The 25680-nt window shown below is 39.5% G+C and overlaps 1 protein-coding gene and 1 long non-coding RNA gene across 2 annotated transcripts in view; one reads left to right on the top strand and one right to left on the bottom strand.

Moving 5' to 3' along the window:
• The window catches only part of LOC129442755 (uncharacterized), a 119498-nt gene that overhangs the window by 74794 nt on the left and 19024 nt on the right, over positions 1-25680 (top strand). Inside the window, exons 3-4 of the long non-coding RNA XR_012358149.1 lie at positions 1735-1824; positions 24827-24940. This is a non-coding gene — a long non-coding RNA (uncharacterized lncRNA). The remainder of the gene's footprint in view (positions 1-1734; positions 1825-24826; positions 24941-25680) is intronic.
• kcnt2a (potassium channel, subfamily T, member 2a) overlaps positions 15028-25680 on the bottom strand; it is a 34570-nt gene continuing 23917 nt past the window's right edge. The window contains exons 24-29 of the mRNA XM_055203023.2: positions 24881-24982; positions 24536-24619; positions 24311-24439; positions 22045-22285; positions 20258-20342; positions 15028-20062 (exon numbers count right to left, since the gene is read on the bottom strand). Coding sequence (XP_055058998.2) covers positions 19918-20062; positions 20258-20342; positions 22045-22285; positions 24311-24439; positions 24536-24619; positions 24881-24982 — 786 coding nt within the window. The 3' untranslated portion in view covers positions 15028-19917. The remainder of the gene's footprint in view (positions 20063-20257; positions 20343-22044; positions 22286-24310; positions 24440-24535; positions 24620-24880; positions 24983-25680) is intronic.

The following is a 25680-nucleotide window of genomic DNA, read 5'->3' as shown; positions in this document are numbered from 1 at the left end:
TGGACAAACTGATTAATCCAGGTGTGCCTGACCTCAGTAGTCACAAACAAACTGATTAATCCAGGTGTGCCTGACCTCAGTAGTACTAGTCACAACACCAATAATCGGACACACCTGGATTAATCAGTTTGTCCGGTGGTGGCAGACAGGAAACAAGGAGCTATCTGAAATTCAGGAAGTAGTGCAGCATAAAGCCTATTGAGATCCAGATTCTCTCACCTGATTCTTTTTTTACAAAAACATTTATATCACTTAACTTTAAAAAACAATGTGCTACAGTACTTTCAGTTATAATAACGTGTCTTAAAAGTCTCTTTTTCTTATTTTAGACCCCTTAAAATTTAGAGTAATTTAAAATTTCTTAGCTGTTAAATAGCACCTGTGCTTTCTGTACTATCAAACTGGCTAACCTTAAAACGTCAAAAACACGAAACCTTTAAAAGACTAAACAATCAACAGACTGTCTAGTTTCAGAATATTAACAATTAACGTTGACTACTATTTTTTAGTTAATCATAAATTGTTGTAGTATGTTTATGACTTGCGAATGTAATGCTACGTTAACTGAAATGAACCAGGCTTGATGACGTATGCAGCCTGCATATGCGACCTCCGGAGGCTGCAGCCTTCCGATTTAGAAACGTCCGGAGGTATCCCTGCCTTCTTTGGAAACCAATGTTGTTACGTCGTCACTTTCTCCATCGCCACCAGGATTTTCTACAATGATGCTCATTTATCCTATCTTTTTGTGAAAATTGCCGCTCAAAATCCACCAAGTAAACGACTGTGTTTAGGTTTGCCGTCTTGTGATTTACTTGTTAACTAAGTATTGAGTGCTGTACATGGTCATACTTTTCATGTTCATACTTTTCAACTGGCCAAGATTTCTAAAAATCCTTTCTTTGTATTGGTCTTAAGTAATATTCTAATTTTCTGAGATACTGAATTTGGGATTTTCCATAGTTGTCAGTTATAATCGTCAAAATTAAGACATAAACATTTGAAATATATCAGTTTGTGTTTAATAAATGAATATAATATAAAGTTTCACTTCCTGAATATAATTAGTGATATAAATTTACTTTTTGATGATATTAATTATATGACCAGCACCTGTACTTCCGAAAACAGATTTAAATGATGACACCAACCTGATGGCAAAAGCAGCATAATCAAACTCACGTCCATCACTACATTTACAGCTCCTCTTTGCTGTTTCATCATCACTGTATGCTGCTGTATTCTAATGAGAAGAGCAACAAACAAATCATTCAGTGTCCGTAGCACAGTTTTCAAAGTAGTGCAGTGTGAGTGCAGCATACTGTAAGTAAAAAAGTGCTTTTCACATTACAAATAATTTGTATTAATTACTTAAATCTCCCCCCTTGTCTTTAACATCCAAGTACAAATTGCATTATATTCATAAATGTATATGAAGGTACAATTCATCTGCAGGGTCAAATATGGCTTATGCAGTCTGTAAAAGACCTTAGGGTTACTAATCTTATCTAACAACCTCATTGGATTTGAAAGTTTTCACATTCTGATGACACTTAGAGAATTGCAGCGATGTAGTCTAGCTTTTGTAGTAAATATACTGTGTGTCCTTTTATCATACTCATAGACAGGCTCAGAGTGATAGCCCATAAAGCAGCTGCACACTCACTAATGCATACAGTATGCTTCTACATGTAATTGAGAGCATTCTAAAAGACTTAATATTTATTATTGTAGAGCACCACAAGGGAGCCAGCAGGGTCCTTTGAGAAGCTGATGGTGTGAGAGACCATGGTGAAGCCGGAGACCAGGAAGGCAAGGCCACAGGTGAGTCCAGGCCAGCCATTGTGGCCATGGCAGGGAACATAACAAAGTCAGAAGCAGCCATCAAGGCTGAGGTAGAGGGGCACAGGGAACTCAGGCTGGTCCAGTGCGCAGCCCAGGTGGTGAACACAGGTAGTGCAGATGACAGTGACAGGACCTCCGAAACCACTGAACTTAGGACCACTGCCACCGGTAACATCATCTTTGGGACCACTGGAGCAGGCAGCCAAGTTGTGGATGGGAGTTTGTCACAATATAAGGCCATAATAAGTACACCCAATACAATTCACTATTGTTAATGCTTGATTATTAACACACTATAGATCTTATATACAGTAACCATCAGCAGTTTTATTAGTTGGGAGCTTCCTAGTTTGTAGGAATATCTTTAAAAAACACATCTAAACAACAGTTCAGGAACATAAAAAGAGATACAGGTCAAGACTTTCACAATGGATTATATTTTTGTATGCCTTCAAAACATTCAAACCTATATATATATACGGCACTCCTTTTGAAACTTTATAAGGTGGTCACCATTCACTCCAGAAAACCTAAAAAACAACCCAGCAAAATTTAGAGTGAAGAAAGACATTGGGGGTTCAAAGACATAATGAGAAACAGTGGCGGCTGGTCGATAGGGGGCGCTGGGGCTACTTTAAAGCTACTTTAACATATAACCGAGAAGTTAAATATATAGTGCAAATTAATACAAAATAAAATAATTTAGCTATACTATTTCACTGTTAGCGACTTGAGGCTAAGCTCATATTGGCCCCAAACCCTCCCACTTATGTTTTAAGCAAATCTGTATTGTTTTTTTTTTTTTGGTTTTGACCTCATATGATTGGATCGTTCTTAAGCCCGATTTATAGTCATGCGTAAACTCTATGCCATAGCATAACAGCGCGTCAGTTATACGCGGACCGCCACCAGAACCCTTTCTGTCAGGTAAAAAAAAACTGCGGCATAGGTTTTTCGTTTGCGACGGTGAAAACAAATTGAGGAGTGATTTAACTCAAACTGCAACAAAAGTCACAAGTTGACGGTCGCGCTGCTACTGTGGTTACATGCATGGATACTCCCTAACAGCGGTCTGCGTGTGTGTTTGCACGGTGATGCGGACAAATATGCAAAAGTATAAATGAAAACCGACACGGAAACCTACGTCGTCGCGGCTATGCCATAGGACCTAAACAAAACTATAACAAGCCCTTAAGAGTCTCATAACCGCGATGCAAATTGTCACGTAACTGATAATTACAGTACTGATCAGTGGAAGCAAACAAAATATCTTGAGATGAAGGAAAATATGATTTTATGCTTACAAAATCACCCTTTACAAGGTAAGGTATTCAGTTGAAGAATAAATAAAGGATTGAGAGGCTTGGACCAGATTGACCAACGGAGTCAAATGATTGCAGTCTGTGTGCTTCCACCCCTTCTTATGGCAAATGGAGTTGGCTAGCTGGATACAATGTACTGTAAGTCATGACTTTTATTGTTTTACCTGTTTGCTGTTTTAAGGTCTAAATGCGTGATAGATTGCGTGAAATTTTGTGGCACGTTTGAGCTGGCTTTGCCAAAAAAAAAATTAAGCAGGAAAAAGAAAAAAAATAATGCCATTTTCACAGATTGCACTTACAACTTGTCTAAATGTAATTCCTATACATGTCCGTTTGGTTGCAGTGTGTTGCTCTAATGCCGCACTAGTTTCTAAACTCTCTGGCGATATTTTGATGTCTGATAGGTCTGCGCATCACTGCTGAAGTTATACACTGCAGTGCAATGTAGGAGCGCAAGATCATTCTCCAGAACAAAAGTAAAACTGCAACAAGACATCGTCTGTCTGAGGTAAAGACACAAAATGTAATCACAATAGAGTCTGTAATCACACGACGTGAAGTCGTAGTGACCGACTGAAAGGGAACCCACATTATGCTCAAATATACAGATTCATAGAACATTTATTTCAGGATTTAAAAGTTGACTTCAACAGTAACATTTACAGCATTTTAGCTAAGCAGTAATGATATTCTTCACCTGATAAATGGCTATTTACAGTCCTGCATTACTACAGTAAAAGTTTGATTTTCAGTTTGTTTGCGCCCCCCAATTTTTTTTAGCACCAGCCGCTACTAATGAGAAATGTTTGAACTATTCCTTTAAAGACAATTTTGCACATTTTTTTATTCTAACAGTCTTACAAGACAGTGGTTCTCAAACTGGGGTCTGGGGCCCCCAGGGGGGGGCGCGAGATAGTGCCAGGGGGGCCCCAGTTTTATGACATTTTATAAAATACACTCATTTAACGTGAATTCTGTGTAAATAAACCTAAAAAAAATGGCTACTAACCAACAGCACTACTTTGTATAACTTAATATGTTTTGTTTAATTAAAATGTTAAATTTTAGAACAGTTTTTGTCATAAATTTTCTTTTTAAAGATTTGTGCATTTAAAAGGTAAAGATGCAATAACACGTATTATTCTCAAAATATCCCCAAATAATATAAATGCACTATAAATTATCCACATACGTTTTATATAATTACACAATTAACTCATTGCATAACTGTAAATATTAACTGCATTAAACTGTAATTACTGTTAATATGACTATTTAACACATAAATTAAAATTATTTATCAAGTAACTGCATTTAGGCTCCTACACACATAACAGCATTTTAAATAGTGAATTATGAGTTATTAAAGTTTGTGAATTTAACAGCAAAACACCTCTATTTGTTTTAAAAATCAATTTTCAAAAATCATTTACTGTAACATTCATTAACATGATTATAAAAAAATTAATTTCTTACCTCAGAATTGTTTTATGTGCTGTAAATTGTTTACATTATTTCACTGAAACTTACAATTTCGACTATCACCCTACCACAGCAGTTAATTTCTAATTAGTTAAGCTGATGGTGTTACAACCCTCCGAGGTTTACCTGAATAATTTTGCCAATGAAACTGTGGTTGGTCGTGTTACGGTCTTAGGTAGGCAGATCTTGGTTAGAAAACGATGCAGTATTGACCAGAGTCCAAACTTTTGCTATGCAGTCAAATGTCTGACTAGACTACACAAGACTAACACACCCCAACTCCTTGTGTATTTGTTTGTTAGATTGCTTAGGAATCTGCGGGCTGAGGCTCCTGTAAACACACCAAACACATTTACATGTCAAAAGCAAAATCAGGATGGCTGAAAACTTTTTACCTATACAGTAACTATATATATTGGCCTATTTACCCACATGCAGAACCTGTTTTAATTATCATAGGCCTATAGTTAGTTATTAGTAATTGGTATCACATGTATTATTTCACAATTCTAATATTGTAAGAAGAAACCAGTAGTTTCCATATTTAAATAGTTCATTTCCATTACATTTTTATTTTGTTTGCACGGCACTGTACAGCTCATTTTGTGTAGTGAAATTGTTAGTCAAAAGAGAACTTAAAGAGTAACTAAACCCTAAACCTACTTTTTTTAGTTAATGATCTGTAAGAATGATGCTTTATTAGTGCTGTTCGTTGATTTTAGTAAGTTTTTTGACATTTGGATATAAAGTGTTTCAATACTGCAATATATGGTGTAAAAACGTCTGAGTGCTGCCCTCTTCAGGTTGAACGGTGGCTACTGCAGTTGAATTTTCCTATTGGATGTTGAGTCCAAAAAATGACTTGTGACGTAAGCAGATTCAAGCTCACCACGCCCTTGTTACGATCTCACCACACACTTGGTACGAGCTTAGTTCGTCCCCTCTATCTCCGTTGGGATCTGCCCACTTTTCTTGCGTTTTTCAAAAATTGCCAGTGGGCGGAGTCAGGCTCTGACCATGGGTTTAGTTGCGCTTTAAAGGATAATTCCGGTATTTAACACTTTGAGTCTCATTTCTGGTTTGTTTTGGATGAACTACAGTGATGGACACAGAAATTTTGACAATAGGTCGTGTCTTGACTTTTCGACTCATTTAGAAGCGTCTCTTGACTGCTTCAGAATGGAAGTCAATGGCCATGCACAAAATGTCATTAAAACAACACTTAACGTTCATTTTCAAAACTGTACTACTCACCGAGTGGTTCATGGTGTTCGTTGATGATTAAAAACAAATATATTGGCGCAATGTATGATTTCAATCCGTGTTATTTGCTATAGTGGAACTATTTTTTCAGATACCTCACAACCGCGTATATACTTCCGCTCTATATTTGAGTCTGAAGCATGAATGAACGTAGTCCAACAAACTGTAATAAAACGGTAGCATACTTTCAAAATCAAGTTTATTTATAACACTTGCACCATCCAATATGTTTTTTTCATCGGCAGAACAATAAAGAAGATATTTTGCAGAAACCCTAGTGCTCCGTCATGCAAGTCAACCGATCCGCACACTTTAAGAGCTAAAGCATATATATCCAATACAACAGTAATCCCATATAACTCTGTGTGACATATTGACGTCTTGTGAAGCAAATCAATCAGTTTTTGCAAGAAACTGAATGTTATTTACAACATTATTAGCGTGAATGTCAAAGCAGGAAGCGCGTTTTCCGTTTGAGGCGATCTCTTCCACTGGTGCCGTTTGGTGGCTGTTGGCTAAGGATGTTGGTCTCTCTGCGCCACCTATAGAGCGGGAGCGTGAAGCGCACTTCCTGCTTGGCAAAAGCTCTGCATTAACGCTGTAAAATATTTATATATATATATATTCGAATCCCAAAACTGAAATACGGAACGAATATTAAAATATTCTGGTCCAGCCCTACAAATATGGGAAAAATTTATTCTGAGAGAAAACGAGCGAAAAAACAACAACCACATGTAAACAGTCCCTTTTCCTTTTCCAGCGGTGGAGTGATATATCAACGAGCAATGAGTCTTCCAGAGAAGTCAATGGAATTTTACAAAATGCCAAATAAAACACGACAGAAACTGTATTTCGCTACACAACTTGTTTTCAATCATCAACGAACACCACGAACCACTCGGTGAGTAGCACAGTTTTGAAAATGAACGTTAAGTGTTGTTTTAATGACATGTTTGTGCATGGCCATTGACTTCCATTCTGAAGCAGTCAAGAGACGCTTCTAAACGAGTCAAAAACTCAAGACACGACCCATTGTCAAAATTTCTGTGTCCATCACTTTAGTTCATCCAAAACAAACCAGAAATGAGACTCAAAGTATTAAATACCGTAATTATCCTTTAAGTTGTTATCAATGCTTGAATTGCGTCTGAATTTTGTGTGCGCATTCGATAAGCGAAGCCTGTGATTTTACTTGAATTTACTGGCTTATCTTCTGGATATTATGTCAAGGCAACACCTTGTCCTAACTACACCTTGTCCTAACTACAAATGATGCAGTGCCACATGGTAAAAGGTATCTTTTCCATGATACTCAAGGGTTTTTGTCCTAACCAGCTGCTGGATTCTATTTTAGAAATGGTTCTGCCATGTCACTTTTGACAGCTCCGTCTACAGACGGTTTCATCGGACGCACACACATTGTTGTGGTTACGTGCCTGAACTGAAGTGAACTTCTGGTCTGTACAGTATTTGTTTATCAGTCTGGGCTGCCTTTTCCAAAAGCATCATAAGTAAATCGTAAAAACGATCATCTTAGACTTTCCCAAAAGCATCGTAACTTAAGTAGCACTTGAAAATCATGGTAGATCCAGGAGTGTAATCGAAAATCCCTAATGGCACTTTTCCATTTCATAGTACCCCACGGTACTTTTTTTCGAACCACCTCGTTGGGGTTCCAAGCGACCCGAGCTGATACCAAACGTGACGCGAAAACACTGTAGATCACTGATTGGTCTGACAGAATCGTCACTACAGCTTCATCGCTATAATGTAAAGATTAGCTTTACCTCAGTGCTGGCTTGCTCTGTCTCGAGCAAACTTGTTATCTTCTGTGCTCTGCTAAGTTCCCAAACTCCCTTTTAGCGATACAAAAAATCCACAGGTTGAGAATCAGGGACACCATAACAGTTTTTCCATTCTTGCCGTGTGTGGCGGAACAATCGTGACGTGCATGTTCGCATATATGCTTAAATGCAACTTAAATGAGGTTCAGCGGAGCGTCGTCGAATGACGCCACGGGTGTTTGAACAGAAATTGTCATGTGAGACAGACAGAGGTAGTGATAAACGTGATGTGCAAATATCTATTTGTGGTGGCCAATTTTAATTTTGTGGCAGACTGAGAAATAAAAAAATGTATGGGAATGTACAATGACGCTCTCACTTGTATGATGTCACAACAGTACGCAGCGCAAATATAACGGCACGCCTACCTTCCACTGCGAAGTGAAACTCGATGGAAAAGCTACCTCGCCAAAGTGAGGTGAGGTGAGCTGACCCGACCCAAACTAAACTAAACCGTGGGGTACTATGCAATGGAAAAGCGCCATAAGTGACAGGTCACCAGCAGAACAATTGTCAAATTGCACCTACACTCTTGTGCAATGACGATAATGTTATGTTTATTTATCTATTATGTTATGTATATTTTTTCATTTATTAGGTTCTTCTTTGTTTTTTTGTTTAATAAGTTCGTTATCGGGAAGCGCATTATTCTTTGTGGATTAACTTGGCCGTTATCGTAAGCTCATGGTTTCATGGATATAAACAGCAACATCTGAAATGCATTAAGGCTGGATTTGTTGTCATTCAAACTGTAATTTGACCTTAGATAGCAATAGACTCGCGTCTGCTGTAGCACACCCAGCTAACAAATTTTGGTTTTGGCTGGGACTTTCCCCTAATTTTTCTGAAGTAGAGAGTATTCAACGGCAATTGGCAATAAATATCCTCACAACATTATTATTTCTTTGTGACAAAATTATTTTCAAAGGAACTGTTTTCTTACAGTTATTCAAAGATGCCCACAGAGTATTCCTCATATGATTTGAATATTAGACGAGAGCAGTGAATGTCTCATATGGCAATAAATATCCTTGCATAACTTAACATGACAGCATAATGAAATGAATAAACAAACAAACAGGGAAGCAGGATTTGCATGTAAATTATTATTATTACCGAAAAAACTGCAATATTACTGAAATAAACTGAAAGGTAAATGCGCCAAACACGCTGTTAACCACACTAACAAGTCTAAATAAGCAATAACAGTGGGAAAACATTATTATCACTCAAAACTTATATGTGTTATGATCGGAGGAGAATAACAGGAAGCAAATGCAAGGTGAGATGAACAAAGGTTTATTTAAACAGATGACACAGATGATAATGCTGAAATGGTTGGACAGACAAAGGCTGCGGTAACAATTCCTGGTGAGCGTGGATGAAGTTTGGTTGACGGGTGAAACCGGATACACAAACGGGCAAAACTCCACACGAAGACGAGATCACAGGAACACACGAACACGAGAACACTGGTGAGACATGTAGCGTAATCATCTGGCAGTGAGAAGAGAGAATGGGTGAGTATATATGCCGTATGGGTAACTACCACCAGCTGGAGCAAAGCAATACGCACACCTGCACTCACTCAGATCATTAGCGATCAGACACGCACACACACACAGTTCAGTCATACAGACAAACACAACACAGAAAGTCACGATGGACTTATCCTACCGTGACAGTACCCCCTCCCCCACGAACGTCACCTGACGTTCCCGGGCTCCTTGACCTGCGATGGAAATCATCAATAAGGGAGTGATCCAATATGTCCCGAGCCGGAACCCAACTTCTCTCCTCCGGACCGTAACCTTCCCAATCCACCAAGTACTGAAATCCGCGTCCCCTCCGTCTAGAGTCCAGAATACGATTAATCGAATTGGTTGGTTCCCCATCTACGATACGAGGCGGGGGGGAACCGGGACAGGCGGATTAAGACGAGATTTAAACACGGGTTTGATTTTAGAAATGTGGAAAACCGGATGAATTCGTCTGTACACAGGAGGGAGATTAAGGCGGACTGTTACTGGATTAATGATTTTAGCAACAGCAAATGGGCCTATAAATTTGGGAGTCAACTTATTCGAGACGGAACGCATCGGAATATTCTGAGTAGAAAGCCACACTTTTTGACCCACGACGTAAACGGGAGGCTTCGACCGGTGGCGATCGGCCTTGGCCTTGGTGCGCTGTCTCACCTGGAGTATGACATCACGTGCCCTACTCCAAGTGCGACGACACCTCTGGACGAAAGCGTGTGCGGAGGGAACCGCGACCTCGGATTCCAGACTGGGAAATAATGGTGGTTGGTAACCTAAACTACACTTAAACGGAGACAGGCCCGTAGCTGACACTGGTAATGAATTGTGCGTGTACTCCACCATAGAGAGTTGTTGGCTCCAGGAGGAAGGATTCTTGGAGACCAAACATCGCAACACTCGGAGACCACGTCTGTCGGAAGGCCATGTAACCGGAATACGTGGTCAACGATAGCGACCGCTGTCTCCTTGGCTGAAGGCAATTTGGGCAAGGGAATAAAATGAGCCGCCTTCGAGAATCGGTCCACTATGGTTAAAATCACCGTATTACCCTGGGAGGGTGGGAGGGCGGTAATGAAATCGAGCGAAATATGGGACCAGGGTCTCGAAGGGACTGGCAGCGGTCTAAGTAACCCGTCAGGAGGACGATTAGATGCCTTACCCACAGCACAAACCGAACAAGCCAATACAAAATCGTGTGTGTCACGAGCCATCCCTGGCCACCAAAATCGTTGCTTAACCAAAAACTTGGTTCGACTGACCCCTGGATGGCAAGCTATACTGGAATTATGGCTCCATTTAAGTACCTCTGATCTCAGTCCCTCTGGCACAAATAACCGGTTCGGTGGGCAACGGGCCGGGGGTGTTACCCCTTCTAAGGCTTTGGTCACCTTCGATTCGATCTCCCATGAGAGCGCGGAGATGAATATGGTCTCCGGTAAAATGGGCTCGGGAGAGGAGGCACGATCGGAACGCTCAAAAATGCGGGACAAAGCATCAGGTTTGGTGTTTTTCGAACCTGGACGGTAGGACAAAGTGAAATCGAAACGACCGAAAAATAAAGCCCACCGAGCCTGCCTAGAGTTCAAACGTTTAGCAGATTTGATGTACTCGAGATTCTTGTGATCAGTGTAAACTATGAAAGGCACACCCGACCCCTCAAGCCAATGCCGCCATTCTTCCAGTGCTAGTTTAACAGCCAACAATTCCCGATTACCAATGTCGTAATTACGTTCGGCAGGCGATAAACGATGGGAATAAAACGCGCAGGGATGCACCTTTCCGTCTGAGGATGTGCGTTGAGATAACACGGCTCCTACCCCCACATCTGACGCATCGACCTCCACTATGAACTGACGCTTACGATCAGGGGCCACAAGAATTGGGGCTGAAACAAAGCAGCCTTTCAGTTTGGTAAAGGCAGTCTGGGCTGCCTCCGACCACCTGAACGCAGTACTAGCGGAGGTCAAGGCAGTCAGAGGTGCGGCTAGTTGGCTGAAATTGCGAATAAAACGCCGGTAAAAATTGGCGAACCCCAGAAATCTCTGCAGGGCCTTGCGAGACTCTGGGGATGGCCAATCAACCACAGCCTTAACCTTCTCCGGATCCATACGGACGCCCTCAGTCGAAATGATGTGCCCTAGGAAAGAAACAGACTGTGCATGAAATTCGCATTTCTCCGCCTTGACAAAAAGCCCATTCTCTAGCAACCTAAGAAGCACTCGTCGTACGTGTTGCACATGTTCCTGGAGAGACGAAGAAAAAATCAGTATGTCATCCAGGTAAACATACAGAAACTGATCTACCATGTCTTGCAACACGTCATTAACGAGTGCTTGGAAAACTGCCGGCGAGTTAGATAGACCGAAAGGCATAACGCAGTACTCAAAATGGCCACGAGGGGTGTTAAAAGCAGTTTTCCATTCGTCCCCCTCCCTTATGCGAACCAAATTATAAGCATTGCGTAAATCCAATTTTGTGAAAACGGATGCTCCTTGCAACCTCTCGAAAGCTGAAGACATTAACGGCAAAGGATAAGTATTCTTTACCGTAATGTTATTCAACCCTCGGTAATCAATACAAGGTCGCAAGGATCCATCCTTTTTACTAACAAAAAAGAACCCCGCCCCCGCTGGAGATGAGGAAGGACGGATGAACCCGGTTGCTAGAGAATCAGAAATGTATTTCTCCATGGCCTTCATCTCAGGAACAGATAGAGAGTAAAGCTTGCCCTTAGGCGGAGACGTACCTGGCAATAACTCTATGGCACAGTCATAAGGACGATGAGGAGGTAGAGAATTGGCCCGAGACTTACTGAACACTCCCTTCAGGTCCTGGTACTCCACGGGCACGTTAGTCAAGTCCACCGTCTCCTCAGGAAACACAGATGCAGAGACAGATACACAAGCAGAAACAAGACAAGACTTATGACAAGCTTCACTCCAACCGGTGATAGTCCCTAATCTCCAGTTGATAGATGGGTTATGTTTAAGCAGCCAAGGATGTCCAAGTACAATGGGAGCCAGAGGGGAAACGGTGACATAGAATTGCAAAGTCTCCGAGTGATTTCCAGAAATACAGATGGTGACCGGGTCCATGATGTGTGTAATGACAGATAGTTCACTACCATTGAGTGCGAAGGGTGAGATGGGTTTGGAGAGAACTGTCAATGGAACCTGGAGCTTACGTGCAAAGTGGTGATCGATTAAATTCCCCTCGGCTCCCGAGTCCAGTAGTGCGTCACAGGTGAGATGTGTATTGCGCCTCCGCAGCTTCACCGGGAGGAGGGTAGATGTTAATGGGGTCTTTGCTGAAGAGATTCCGCCCGAAAGTAACCCCAGCACTACTCTCGGGCGTTGCCTTTTACCGGACACCGATGGAGGGGGTGCCCGGCCTCTCCACAGTACATGCAAAGACCCAGTGATCGACGACGAATCCTCTCCTCCCGGGAAAGCCGAGCTCGACCCACCTGCATGGGCTCCGGATCGGAAAAGGATGAACCGGCCGCAGACTCTCTCGACGGGGGCATCTTCTCCCTGCCAGCCTGAGACCCGTCTTCATCGTCGTAAGCAGAAATAGTCCTTAATCGAATATCCGCACGGATGGCCACCTCAATCATACCATTCAGAGAAGCTGGAATCTCTCCGTGTTGGAGCTCACGTTGAATGCGGCCGGTTAACCCATGCAGGAAAATATCCCACTGCGCCTCTTCGTTCCAATGCGTGTCCGCTGCAAGCGTACGAAAGTCAATGGCGTAATCAGAAACCGACCGTGTACCCTGACGAAGATCAGCCAATTTCCTGGCAGCGTCTCTTCCCACAGCAGATCGATCGAACACCTTTCTCATCATCGTGGAAAGCGCCTCAAAATTCTGGGTACACGGATCGCGATTCTCCCACACCGCTGTTCCCCAACGCGCCGCCTTTCCCGTCAGCAGAGACAACACAAATCCAACTTTGCTTTCTTCGGAAACGTAGGTCTGGGGCTGAAGAAAGAAATGAAGAGAGCATTGAGATAGAAATGATCTACAACCTTCTGGATCACCTGCGTATTTATCCGGCGTGGAGAGTTCCTGACGGGAGGCGCTCACGGGTGGTGTGGTAGGAACAGACGGTGCGGGTGGCGCAGTGGGTAGCGTCAGCTGTTGGATCGCCTGGGTGAGCTCAGACACTTTGTCTGTCATGTCCTTCATTCCCCGGCTCAGTTCCTCGATACGACTATCCTGAGTGGTGAAGCGATGAATGGCAGCGGTGATGAATTCTTCGAACCGAGCCGGGGATCCTTTACCTGCTGCTTCCATGATGGCCAGATGATTCTGTTATGATAGGAGGAGAATAACAGGAAGCAAATGCAAGGTGAGATGAACAAAGGTTTATTTAAACAGATGACACAGATGATAATGCTGAAATGGTTGGACAGACAAAGGCTGCGGTAACAATTCCTGGTGAGCGTGGATGAAGTTTGGTTGTCGGGTGAAACCGGATACACAAACGGGCAAAACTCCACACGAAGACGAGATCACAGGAACACACGAACACGAGAACACTGGTGAGACATGTAGCGTAATCATCTGGCAGTGAGAAGAGAGAATGGGTGAGTATATATGCCGTATGGGTAACTACCACCAGCTGGAGCAAAGCAATCACGCACACCTGCACTCACTCAGATCATTAGCGATCAGACACGCACACACACACAGTTCAGTCATACAGACAAACACAACACAGAAAGTCACGATGGACTTATCCTACCGTGACAATATGACATATTTAAAGGAAATTTGTTTTAATGGCATAATATCTCGTTATAACAAGAAAAGATGTTGTTTTAACGACATAATATTTAAAAAACATTTTGTTTTAACGTCATTATCTCGTTATAACGACATAACTGAGTGAAAAAATAATATGCATCTGGCAGCAATGCACCACCGTAGCACGGGCATAAGATTTATAAAAACACATTTGAGAAACAGCAACTCAAAAAGACGTGCATGTTTCACAGTTATTGCCATTGCGATCGACTGGTCGTAATAGTTGATACGCGTTAGATAATGTATTTGAACGAAGGTAATTTTCTTATCATTTATGTCTCTTGTTATCAGAAATAAACTACTGTAAAAGGACTCATGTTATTGATTCTATGTTGAAGTATACCAGAAGTTGTGTTAAGTTCAGCGCCGCCGCTCCCAGCACCAAGTGCTGAGGGGGCACAAAAATAGCCTAATGAAAAAAATTATAATGCTGATATTATTTCATAAGCTTATAGAAATATTATAAGGGAATTTTTAGCCATGTATATGTAACAAAAAAGGGGAAATTAGATTATTTAATTGCTCTAGTCTAGAAAGTATGTTCCCTCCTCGCCTTGGATGGTCTGCGCCAAGTTTAACAGACAGTAGGCAACTTTTATGGAAATGACCCAGAAAAGACAACAGGAGTCAGGATCTGAGAAAAGAACTGCGAGATGATGCTCGTGCATCACTTGCAGGTAAGTCCATATTTAATCATTCTTAAATATAGGAAATGTGCATGTGGTGCTGCTAATCGTAATGTGACTCGAACTTGATAATTTATAACTTCGGTGCAAGCTAAATTGAGATTTTATTGTTTACTTATGCATATGCATTTTACAAATAACTGATGCCAGCTAGCTGTTACTTTCTTTACTGTCTTTCTTTAGATATTCAGCAGTAGTTTATGGTTTATTTTGACAACATTTGGTCTAAGAAGAATTTGCACTTTACATGAATGTGTGTTTTAGCTGTTCTACATAGGCTACTGTGTTTACAAAGTAAGATTGACTATTTTTGTTTGTACTTATTGATGATTATTTAATGTAATTTATTCAAAGTGACATTGAATTTGGGAAAAACATGTCTAGATTATTTTGATATTTTTTTATTTCGCTATTCTATTTACTAAAGAAAAGTTTGCACTTTCAAATTTGTAGTGTGTGTTGGCTATTTTACATATGTTTACAAAGTCAGCAAAACTGTGAAGATTTTACTTTCTCTTTTTAGTGTTTTAGGTTTTATACTGTGATGCTGCTATTGTGTTATTGGTATTGAGTTATATGTTTGGTAATTAAAAGTTAAACTAGCAAAAACAAATGTTTTTTTTCTCTGGATTGTGGGCATCATAAAGGAATTATGCTTAAAGGGACTGTAAGTAGGATTTTAAGTGTTTTATTAATCAAAATCAATGTCTTTACTCATAAATATGTCCTCGTTGGTCTCAAATAACCTCTGCCAGTGATCTGACTTTTCTTTGTAAGCTTAGCTTAGAATTTCTCCTATTTACTTACATTGAACGGGTAAGTCCAAGGAGGCATCCATATCGTTCCGCCGTATTGATAAACTATAATAGCAGAGAGGGACAAAAAGCACTTGCCTACCAACGCATTTCCACAATGCGTTTTCATTCAGAACACATGAACCAGCTGCAACGGACAAGGAGATCACCGATTACATAACGGCTACCGTAGTTGCAACACGCTATTGGAAAGGGGAGGCACTATAGACCAGGGGTCTCCAACACGTTGTTCGCTCGCGAGCTACTGGTAGCTCGTGTCTTAATTGCAGGTAGCTCGCTCGTGGGTTTATTTATTTATTTATTTTCTGTGGTTATGGCACATTTTGATGTCTGGTTAGTGTTACAAGCGCCTGTGGTAGTAAAGACTGGGTGCGTATTTGACGCCGCGTTGAGCTGTGTAGACCGGCATATCATATGACATCAGTAAAAAACAAACAGATAAGTGCGCGCACCCGTGCCGTGGCAATCGGCCGATCCGCGCAACGCTGTGAAGCCCATGGCAAAAATCACAGTGTCTATTAACTCACTAATTTAGGTATTACGTGACACAAGTAGCTCTCGACCACTTTATTTTTTAGAAAGTAGCTCTCCAATGAAAAAAGGTTGAGACCCCTGCTATAGACGGTTTCATCCGACGCACGTGATACACGTCTGGATCCGAACCTTACTTCGGTTTCGTTTTTTTAATGGTCTGACTAGTTGCTAAACTGATCTCTTGAACAAATGCCTTGTCGAAAATAACAAATGTTTTGGTTTCCTAGGTAATCTATGTGTTGTTGTTTTGCTTGTTATATAAATAAATTACGTTTAAAGTACTTTGTTGTTATTTATTATTAGCGGAGTTTACCGGAAGTTACGTGCGTACCGCGACAGCCGCTTGTTTATGTTGTTACTGCTGAAACTGTCTATAGAGAGCACTGTTCGTTTATATGCAAAATACAATTCCACCACCAGATGGGGGTAAATCCTACTTATTGCCCCTTTAAGGCACCAAAATGGCTAGCAGCGGCACTGGTTAGTTTACAAAAGCCGTTTGTTTATGTTGTTGCTGCTGAAACCGTCTATACAGAGATCTCGTTTAATCAAATGCCCATTATAAATATTCATTATGAAAAATGGACGAGGAGAGACTGATTAGATGTTTTAAAGCAGAAACATATAAAAATTCCCTTAAGTTGCACAAGAAAAGTCATAAAAAGTCTCTGTGTATGTGTGTGCGCTTTTCAACTGCAGTGAAAGGTGCACAAACAAACAAAAAAAGATAGATAAAAGGTGCAGAGGTAGGCTATTCAAATCTTGAAAATGTTATATGACCCTGCAAAATGATGCCCAAATTACAGAGATGCCAATTTGTAGGGCTTAAATTATTACAGGATCTCGGCATTTAGTGAAATATTGTAGGTCATTTGTGGCGGAATTTTTACTTTACCAATTACAGCATGGTTGATGGCACAGGATTCAGATTACAGACAACCTCCGCAATTATTACAAATGAGTACAAAATATTACAAATGTTTAAGCGTAAGCCTCCTGCAGCATGAGCATTAATTTACATTTCAAAAGAGGACAAGAAAAGACTAGTTTTCATATTCAAATGCTTTATGATTTGTCACTGGTCATTGTTTGTGTATTACAATTGTTTGTAGGCAAAAGAGCACTTCTGCTGTCTTTGTGAGAATAGCATGTCATGGGTTACAGATGAAAACAAAAGCTCTTGTACAAAAAGGCTCATCTTGATGGTATTTTAGTCAACCATATACTGACTTAAAAATAAGTATTATTATGTGGGTATGTAATACATAAATTATCATGGAGATTGTTGTGCAAGCAGAGTTCTGTAACATGTTTGTTCCATAACCGTTACCACACCTTAAACATTGTGTGGGACCAAAACATGTATTTTAAAGACATCAAATACTGTATTAAAGAGATAGCTCACCCAAAAATGAAAATTCGGTCATCATTCACTCTCATGTTGTTACAAACCTGTAGAAATGTATTTGTTTTGATGAACACATTGGAAGATATTTTGAGGAATGTTACCAAACCGTTCATGAGCCCTATTCCCTTCCATAGTATTCTTTTTCCTACTATGGAAGTTTCTGCTTTTTGAAAACAAAACACTTTATTCCGTTTAGTACAACTAGATGGCCAAAGCTTTATGTAATCCCACAACCCCACTGAACAGGGCAACGCTGTTTGATGTCCACTGACAATCTTTCAAACAAATTTCTTTAATACAATTCTACCCTATCGGGTTAATTTGTAAGTTACCACTCACGATGCTCACAACCTGAAGAATCAGTTGTACTTGTCACGCAGACTGATATGCACTTTGCTTACACGGAATGATATAGCATTATCTGGAACTACGTTTTCATAACATAAAAACTAAAGGGCAGATTCAAATCTGCCCATATGGCTCTCTATTAGGGCTCGCTGCATTACTATTTTTAACCACAAATTTGCATGCGAAAAATGCGTGGCGCCTCTGCCCCCTCATTTCAATCATTGCATATGGTAGCCATCCAAGCCATGCGCTCAATTTCCAAACATATCACTTTTGTTAAATATGAGTTAACAGTTTAGATTTAATTAAGTTTATAAACCGTTCTATATGAAGAATTTGGTTCCAAAATGCAATAAATCCATTTTGACTAATTTCTGTAAAAAACACTATTTTCTGTTACAAACTTTCACATAGCATCTTTAGGTAATAATAACATTAAAAATTCAAACCCATAATTTGATTTTCAAAGATTTATTATAAAAACTGATAATTTTTTAATTTTTCAACTGGCTCCCGAGTGCCTCTCACGTAAATTATTAGATGTTGATGGCTTATGTTTCCTACCCCACCACAGGTTTAGCAATGCCATATCCGTTTTATTTTGTTTTTGTTTGTTTGTTGATCACAAAGTACAAGATGAGGAAAACTAGGATTCCGTGTATTCAACGCGCCACCATCATTGTTTACAATGCGTGGAATGGTGCACTCTGATTTATTGCATTCTGTTGAAAAGGAGGACTGGCGTTTATTGCGTTTTGGGAAAAAATGGAGAAAAGATGACAGAATAACACAGCGGATATTGTATTTTGTGTAAAATTAAGAATTCACTTTTAAATACTGACCTGAAACAATACTGATTTTGGCAGTAACTCATTAAAAAAAAGGCATTTATCGCATTTTGGAACCAAACTCTTCATATTTTCAAGTGGATTCATGTTTTGGTAGGGCACTGCACCACTTGTCCATACAGACTGGGACATACTATTTATTTCTAGATATATTAAATATTTTAAATGCATTCATTGTATTACTTTGAAAACATTTAACACAGCCAACACAACATTTTAAATTTGCCATACAACACCACACAATAAATACTAGTATTAAGTATATATCCAGAAATTCTGTAAAAAAAAAATCTGTACTAGAAAACTGAGATTGCAACTTAGACATAATGTCAGCTCCAGAATTACTGGCAAACTTTATAAAATAGAGCAATAAAAACTGAATATGTAAAATACATGCGATATCACTTTGAGAGATGCTAGAACAAGAGATAAAACCAACTCCTTGCTCCACACACACACACACACATGTATATACATACATACATACAGTACATACATACATAGCCACATACAGAGATGTTTTGTGTGATTACACATTGAGCTGGGTAGAGATTTTAGGTAAAACCTACAATAAAGGTTTGTAAAAATACAAAAGTGGCATTCATGGTTATGTTAAGCACTGTGTTAAGCCCGATTTATAGTAGTGCGTAAGCTCCACGCCGTAGCTACGGTGTAGGCTATCCGTAGCTTGTGCGTAGCTGTGCATAGCCTGACGTGCACCTCGCAAAAATCTTAACAGCGCGTCAGTTCTACGCGGACCGCAAGCGCTGTGATTGGTTCACCAGAACCCCTCCCTTCAGGTAAAAAAACTGCGTCATAGGTATTTCCGTTTGCGACGATGAAAACAAAGATGAGTGATTTTACTGAAACTGCAACAAAAGTCGCTGTTTATTTACTTCCATCATTGCTTTTCAAATCATACACAACAAGTTACTGTTTCTTCTTCGTTTGTGGGTTACTTGCCAAGCTTCTTCTTCTTTGACGGTCGCGCTACTGTGGTTACACGCCTGGTTACTGCCTGCCACCGGTCTGCGCATGTGTTTGCACGTCGACGCGGACGACAACGCAAAAGAATAAATGAAAACCGACGCGAAACCTACGCCGTCACGGCTACGCCATAGGACCTACACACAACTATAACGAGCCCTTTAGCCTGCCTGTGCCTATATCACGGTGTAAAATGACTTGAATGAGTCTGATCATTATTTTGAGATGATTCTGTGGCTTTGTTTTCCTCTCCCATCTGTTTTTCAGACGTCTTGCTGCTGTTGACATTGAGCATTGAGGAGAGAGGATCTATGCTGATAATGTACCTGAAACAGAATGAAATTGCAATGTTTTGCTTTGTCAAGTCAAGTAGGCTAATTTTTCACCCAAATTTATAATACTGTAAAGTGCACAAGATAAAATGACCCAGACCCATGGAACACAAATTTCCTTATGAGATTCACCCAATAAAGATGTTGAAGTCTTTTACATTGATGATCAATAGACTACACTTTACTTACACGATATCATTTCGCTCCAGTCTTGTATCTGGTGATGGGTTGATTAGGACGTAAGAGTGGCTACTCTGATTGTCATTCTTTTCATCTACAGTAGATTAAGAAACAAACATGAATGTAATGTACATCTCATTGCAAAGCATTTATGCTGTTGAACTTAATGCTTAATGGCCCTGTTTTTAAAGACACACTATGCAGTTATTTTACCTTAATATAACAGCTTCAAAGTTATTTCAGTGGTAAACAAAGTCATAGTAGGGCGAATCATCCTCCTGTTGAAGCTCGGGGAGGACGCCGCTAGCAAAACCACCAATGCAAGCTTGAGAGAACCGCCCCTGACAAATCTCGCGAGAATCACGTCTTGCTTTACGGCTTCGTGTGGCGCTGCAGGAGCCGACCGTCAGATGACGTCAAAGTACCGCGAGAATGATCCGAGACGGCACTTTGACGTCGTCCGGCTGTCGGTTCTTGCAGCCCTGCATGAAGTCGATCAAGCCTATAAACAACTGCACGCGCGAATTTGAGACGTGAGGCTAAACGATTTAAAAGTTAAGAAAGTGCGTTCGGAAGAGAGTAGGAAAAGGAAAAGAGAATCTGACCGCGTTAGGAACCAGACAAGAGTCCCACTCTGTCAGGTTTTTACTCGTTGGCGTGAGCTAAAAGACAGCACTGGATGAGATGCTGATCTGGCGATCTTGTTGATGGACTAGTAAGTAAATCTCTCATTTGTAAACTTGTTTGCGGTCTATGTTGTATGTTGTTGCGCTTGCTTGTAGTATGTCATGCGATTATCATGACAACAGTTGTCAATATCTCACATAATTATCAGGACATAAATAAGCCTAGAGGTTGTAAATAGTGTAAACATGCACAATTTGCAAACTATTATGATAAATAGCAATAATCATGTATAGTGACATTATAACGAACGAACGTTATGAAATAATGCAACGTACACAATTAAATTTGTCATGGCATTTTGTAATGTTTACTTGTGATTTAGCTGCAATCATGTAAAAACGTTATAAGATAGCAAACGCGGTACTTTATTATTATATGCACTCGACACTGGGAATAAACTTGTTCTTATCCTATTACCATCATCTGTAGTTTAGTAGACTATGCAGTAGCCTAATATTTGTATGAAATTGTGAAACATTACCTGGTCATTATCTTCGGAGTACTAGAGTGGGAAATTACGACAGTTATAAGGATTTTCCAGCGACTCTAGGGGTCGCTGTTTGACAAAAACGCCGAAACTGCATAGAACGGCTTTAAAACATTATACTAAATTTAAAACATGCTACCAAAATATCTTCATAAATTACTAAATATTTTAAAGAATGCACTGAAACTCACTAGGTCATTCAGAGAAGCATTTTACCATAACATTTGGTATCTAAAATTGTAAATTTTTGGCTTTATACCAAGTTAGCAGGTCATCGAGGTTCATTACAATCCAATGATTACGTAACACTCCATTTTTAAAAGGCAGTACACTGAAAAAAAATGATTCATTCAATTTACTCAATTTTTTAAGGTAAGTGGTTGCAATCAATTTGTTTAGGCTACATTTAAACAAAAGTTTTTTGTTTTGTTTTGCCTTTCTAATTTTTTTTTGTTTAAATGTAGCCCAAACAAACTGATTGCAACCACCCACCCCAAAAAAATTGATTAAATTGAACGAACCATCCTCCTCAGTGTAGAGCTGTTTGTTACTGTATGCTTTATCCTTTACGTAGATGTAATAAAGCCTGGAACATTCTTTTTTTCATACACAGTGTCCTCACCAAATCCACTTGTACAGAGCCCCAAATTTTTCATACGCTTCTTGACCAGTTTGGTGAGCTCTTGTCTTTCTGTACACGAACGCAGGAGACCCTGCTGCTGGCAGCTTTTTTCAGCATCACGGTCAGCGTGCCACGGCCCCAGAAGCTGTGAAGCCCACCGAATGCTCCTTCTCCGCAGACCATGCTCCTCTGGGCCCTCCTCAAATTCTGATATACTCACTGACAGTGGGGTGCGTGGAGTCTAAAAGAGGAATAATAATAAAAATATGTAAACTTGTAATAAGGTTGAATAAAAAAATTGACATAAAATAGTAAATAAAGAATTTTTCGGAAATTGGCAAGTTAAAAAGACAGTACTGTAGCTAGACTTCCTCCCTTTTGCAAGCAAATAATACAAAATTAATAAAACATAATACAAAAAGTAGCTAGTTTCAGACTAATTGAAAATAATTCTTTTTATACAGTCTATAAAATTGTATTGTTGGCAATCATGTTACCCATCCTGACATTTTCTAAATAACAAACTTGTGTAAAATTTGTTTTGAAACTTTTCATACATGTCCCAATTTTGGTAAAGGGTTAAATTACAAATAAATAAATAAAATACACAGAAAGAAATGAAAGAAATTTACATAAATACGTGAATACATAGAAACTATAAGTGGACTACAGTATAATTATATTACTATTACTTATATATAATATATTAATTATATATTACTTACTATTATTAACAAAATAACATTAAGGACCCTGTAAAGTCAATCTTGAAAATTGTTTCTAAACACATAAATCTTAGAAATGTGACTGAAACATGCCACAAAGACTGTAAACTATGTAGTACTGAATTGCAGATCCAGTGGCGGCTGGTGCTAAAAAATTGGAGGGGGGGGGCGCAAACAAACTTTTCTTTACACTGTAGTGTTTAACTTCAGCAGTGCTGCGCAGACCTATCAGTGTATGACATCAAAGTATCGCGAGAGAGTTTAGAGAGCACTTGAGTATTTGCATTAAGAGAAGCAACAAAGTCGACCAAGTCACAGAATATACCGGATTACATTTACATTTAGTCATTTGTCCAAAGTGACTTACAAATGAGGTAACAATGGAAGCAATTACAGCAACAGAAGAACAGCAATACATAAGGGCACTAGAGCTAGTCTCATCAAATCTTAAACAGTACATACAGCCAAGGTTTAGTATTGTTTTTTTGTGACAGTGAATGTAAAAATAAGGATGAAAAAGGAGAGATATTAGTCTATCACGCAGAGTTTGAAACAGCAAACAGGGAAAACAATAAAAGGCATGACTTGCATTGCATCCAGCTAGCCAACTCTTGTGCTGGAACTGATTCCTTGACTCTTGTCAATCTGGTCCAAGCTCCTTAATCATTTATATATTCTTTAAACGTCGGCCTTGTAAAGGGAGATTTTGTAAGGATAAAATCATATTTTCTTTCATCTCAAGATATTTCACTTGCTTCCATGCAATTACATGGCAATCTGCAACGCGGTTATGAGACTCTGAGAACGATCCAATTACATGAGGTCAAAAACATGAAAAATAATATTGATTTGCTACCAACAAAAGTTGAGGGTTCGGGGCGCACAGTGCTGTGCCCCAAGGTGGATCTGAAACCAGCCAATTAGAGCAAAGCCTCAAGTTACATGCTTTTACCACATTTACTGATCTACATACACACTTGTTTGGGTGGCGCCCCAGACACACACCCTCGACACACACACAACAAACTCAGTTTAGATTTTTTTATGAATGATAACATGACAAATGGTGAAATAGTACAATTAAATGATTTAATTTTGTAATAATTTGCTTTTAAGTAGCTTTCCACTCTGGACAATTTTAGGGGGGCGGTGCCCCTATTGACTAGCTGCTATTGTTTAGATTGTTAAACAGTTTTTCCACCTATCGCGAGCATCCATTCAGGTTGTAGCGGTATTCGAAAGTTGACAGAGACTGCAGCTTTCCGCAAGTGGGCGTGGTTTCAGCACCGGCAGCGGACACGCCCCACTGCTTGAGAGCAGAGAATGCTGCCTATTTTTCTATTTAGTTTATTTTATTTACTTGCCGTTAATAATAATTTGGTTGGGTGGTTAATAACACATTTTTCTATGGTGTGACAAAATCAGAACACATTTAATATCTGACTTTACAGGGACTTTAATGAAGATCACCATATATAATAATAATAAGTATAAATTATTGATAAACAAGTAAACATCTGTTTTATTGATAGGAAGGAAACCTCAGGAGGTCCAGCTGTCTGAGACTCAGTCCTGTAGATGCCGATGGGAACGTGTCCTACTGTGGAGCACAACATCTGGTAGAGTCTGCCATATGTCTGCATGCATAAGTCTGCCTCTGTGATTTTCATCTGAAATTTAATGTGTCATATTTTATGATTGTTGAAAGTCTGGAGAAACTAGACATTTTAATGATGAATGTACTAAGTTGTATAAGTAATACTTACAGCACATAGGAAACCAGATTTTGGTGTAGTTTCCAGTCCAAGAAGGAGCCTAGTGATGGTTATCATGTAATCTTTGACAAATGACTACAGTGTGTTAAAAAGAGCCAAGGTTAAGAATAATTTAATAATTTCATTAGTGAAAACATGCATATCAAAGCTTCAGAAACACAAATATGATTACTGTCTATGATTGTGCGTATATGCTGCAGCCTATAATGTAATATTACACAGATTTCAGCAGCCGTAGTATTGCACCTCCTGATAATGCTGCCATCTATTGTTCATTAACAGGCAGATGTTCAAAACGGTTTCATGAAAGGCAGCACAATTTCAGAAGGGGATTACCTGGTACAAGAGTGTGTCCAGCATGCCAACACTGAACACCCTACCAGCTGCAAACGGCAGGTGAAAAATGAAGGATAAGTTTGTGCCTTTTTCTCTTTCTTTCTGCTCCCAAAAGCAATGCAGAGAGAAAAACACAGGACATCATTGGTATCAACCAGAACAATCCAGTCAAAATCATCATATATTTAAGCTACTGTACACTACAGACCATACCTGGCATGTGAAGAGGAAAACATAATGATCATTGTTAAAACAGATCTGACCCCTACCTGTGAAATCCAGGCTTTTAAAAAGTCTCATTGATTTCACTTTAAATTCAAACTTTGACATGACCTTACTCAGTCAATATTAATTTTACAAAATGTTCTTTACATTATCTGATATGATTTTATGTAGAAAACAGTAAATCACAAAAAATGACTTTACCAGGGTCACACAGGCTCACATTTTTAATCTACAGTCGGCTACACCTGGATGAGTGTCTAAAACAAATTTTTTTTATATATAAATACACTCTAAAAAAATCTGTAAAAAAACTGACAAGTACTGTGTAAATATGAAGGAATTTTCCGTATTTTTGTTTTACAGGCATTTGTCTGTTTTTTTTTTAATAACATGTTGCATTATGGGTACAATAACCCCTGCTGCAATCTTTCACTTTTGCCTCTCTATCACCATCTCTGTTTGAAACCTAAAATTACAACTTGCTTGCAGAGTTATTTTCTAATATGGATGATGTTTAACTTCTAAACAAATGCTGTCAGAACAAGATACAAGTGTTCAACTATTCCAGCATAGAC

The sequence above is a fragment of the Misgurnus anguillicaudatus genome, chromosome 2, assembly GCF_027580225.2.
Source record: "Misgurnus anguillicaudatus chromosome 2, ASM2758022v2, whole genome shotgun sequence".
Taxonomy (NCBI): domain Eukaryota; kingdom Metazoa; phylum Chordata; class Actinopteri; order Cypriniformes; family Cobitidae; genus Misgurnus; species Misgurnus anguillicaudatus.
Note: the sequence above shows the minus strand (reverse complement) of the source record. Positions and strands in the feature narration are given on the sequence as shown.